General features: G+C 37.9%; 1 protein-coding gene across 1 annotated transcript; it reads left to right on the plus strand.

Annotated features, from left to right (window-relative positions):
* Positions 1–282: 282 nt before the first annotated feature.
* Positions 283–627, plus strand: LOC108721836 (uncharacterized). The gene has a single exon (XM_018446609.1). It carries the CDS (start codon positions 283–285, stop codon positions 625–627), a length of 345 nt encoding a protein of 114 aa, XP_018302111.1.
* Positions 628–2,871: the final 2,244 nt, after the last annotated feature.

Here is a 2,871-nt window from a genome sequence, read left to right on the forward strand (position 1 = left end):
AGACAAAGGAAATACGTTATAAAACGTGTCGCGACACGTTCACAATTCTTGGAAATAGGGAGAGGCTATCCCCTCTTCGATTTCAGACTATATACATACACAATTTACATGGATGCGATCAGTCTTGCGATACCTGCTTGTAAGAACGGTTAAAAAATGTTCTCTACCAAAGAAAGCAGCGCATCGAACGACGTGAAGAGGAATATAACGTGTAAGTTTTAACATTCTATATACAAAAAACGTTTTTCCAACATTATTTACAACATAATTGCATTACACAGCATGAAGCGTCGCGCGGTGCGCTTACTGAGCAGACGTTACGACCTGACGAATACGAGTTACAAGTATTTGGAAATTGGAATCAACGTTGGTCCACCGAGTTACGTGGAGATCGCTCTGGGAGATCATCGCGGACACGAACTGTCGCTGTCTCTCGAAACGTGGAAGGACCTCTATGAGCAGCGATGGAATATTTACAAGATGCTGCGAAACAAATACAAGGACAATTTTATAAGCGTTGGGCCGCTAACCGTCAGAGTTTGCAAGCTGAATGATGTTACGCTAGTACGTCTCGATTCTTCACATGATGATAACCGAAACGACGCTAAACCGTATGTTCAAGTTTGAAGGGTGTATCGATGTAACGTTCGAACGATTAGTCCGACTCGTCGATACGGTCGATGCCAAATATACGCGATTCTCCAATATCTCGTCCGCGAACGCTATACGCGATAGTGACGTCTTCAATGAGCATCAACTCGTCGATTGCGAGCTATTAGCTTTAGTTTTTAATACGTACGAAAAATCTGTGTAACGTGAATAAAAAATTTTTTCGTTCGCATTACTACGTACTTTCTTTACTTCCCATCCATTCTATCCTATGCCTCGACGCATTCCGTTTATATAAACAGCATCAATCGGCGCTTCTCGTAACGTTCGTTGCGAATCGTGTATGCGTTCTTAGAAACCTTCCCAGCGATATAGAACTATAAGTAAAACAATATTTATTTAGAATCGTTTGATCCGTAGCAACAAAAATTTACAACGTCAACGCGTGACACTAAAACTGCAAACCAAAAAGAGAAAATTCTGTCTAGACAATATTGGTTAGTTAATAAATACAGTCTGGACGTGGTTCGGTGATACATGACAACAAGCACGTTTCAAACTCATAAAATCGATCTAAGTATCAAGGGACATTTTCTCGTCGACAATAGGAAGTTAATAAAACACCTTGGGTTTTGAATCGTTTTTATAAGTTTAAAATGTGCTTATTGTCACGTATCATCTGTAAAAAAAATATGCTTGGTGTAGCTTCGCTGCAGCGAAGAATGCTTCTCAGCGTCAGTCTGTGATCGAGAGCAACGCAGAGCTAAGTGTGTGTGACAGTTTTAAAATTATATAAAAATTATTAAAAATGAGCAACGTTCGAGAGCTCCTGCACATTACGTACGAATACCCGGTAGATGGATTAAGTATTTTTTGTTTTTTTTAAATCGCTTAAATGAGATACGGTAGTGTCTCGACGCTAAGCCACGCGCAGCGACACTGCCGTGCCTCCAAATTTCTTGATATAATGTATATATTTCCATTTTTTTATATTATGTGCATATTATTTGTATTTTAACATTTTTTTGTTTTTTCAAGTACCTCATGGTCGATAGTGAATGTGTGGAGTGGTTGACTCTGCGGAGGGAGTTACGATTACAAATCATCCCATTGGTATGTTCAATATTTATATTAAAAATAAAGTATATCAATATGCTATTTTTTTATAGTAATATTCACAATTCTTTTTGCAGCCTATATCGCGGGGTGATATTAGAATCCGAGGATTCATAAATTGCTCAAACCGACGGTTGGTGAGACTCCAACGGCGATTGGCCAGGGAGGATCATATTTGAAGCGACGTGTGGAGGGACGAGGACCTGCATTTGCAGGAATTCTTTAGTCTCCGACCCTACATCAGATCGGTGTAGATTTGTAAGTATTATAATTTTTATATTATATTATATATGTAAAACTTCTTTTATATGCATATTAATGTAATGCTTTTTCGTTTTTGATAGGTGCTGCGTATATACCGGAGTTACATATACATACCTATACACACACATAATTTTTTTTATTTTTTATATATACATAACTTTTTTATTTTTTTATATACTTTTAATATTAAAAATTTTTTCAATATAAATAAATGTATTAACTAAATAATCTTATAACTGGATAAAATTATTTATTCCATCTTTCTTTCCTTCGTATCCATGGGTCTATGCACAAAAGATGATCGTAATTAAATGATTTTACAGGTTGGAAAAAAGGGTCCTAGGTAAACAGCGATACCGGCGACCCTGGGACCTTCCCCGCGCCCCGTTCCCGCTCGCTCAGTGACGTCATACCCCCACCTCCGAAGAATCCCCGCGCTCCGTTTCCCCTCGCCTCCGAGTACCCCCCGCGTCCCGCATTCCCCTCTAGCCCCATGGGTTAGAACGCGCCTAGTATATCTACTATTTGCTGATGATGAGTATGAAGTTGATTTTTCTGACAATAACTACGATCAAATAACGATATTTCCAAATCCAGAAGACTCGGGTTCTTCTGATGATTCAGGATCTGATAGTGAAGACGATACTTTCAATGATATGCTTTCTCAAATTTCTTATCAAAAACTATATAAGAAATACACAGAAAATCAAGATAGATTAGAAGGAGTTCATTCTTATGGTTGGGTAGATGGGGAAAAAATAGCAATATTAAAAATTCTGTTTTATTGACTGATGCTCAAAAACAACATATTAGTAACAGCATTTCAGTAGAACTCTTCGAATTGTTTCTTTCTCCCAACATGAAGCATTATACCGTGTATTT

The sequence above is a fragment of the Mycetomoellerius zeteki genome, unplaced genomic scaffold (assembly GCF_001594055.1).
Source record: "Mycetomoellerius zeteki isolate Tzet28-1 unplaced genomic scaffold, Tzet1.0 scaffold184, whole genome shotgun sequence".
NCBI lineage: Eukaryota > Metazoa > Arthropoda > Insecta > Hymenoptera > Formicidae > Mycetomoellerius > Mycetomoellerius zeteki.

What these genes read in the sequence shown, in the direction of transcription:
- LOC108721836 (XM_018446609.1), top strand. Translation starts at nt 283, where the DNA reads ATGAAGCGTCGCGCGGTGCGCTTACTGAGCAGACGTTACGACCTGACG.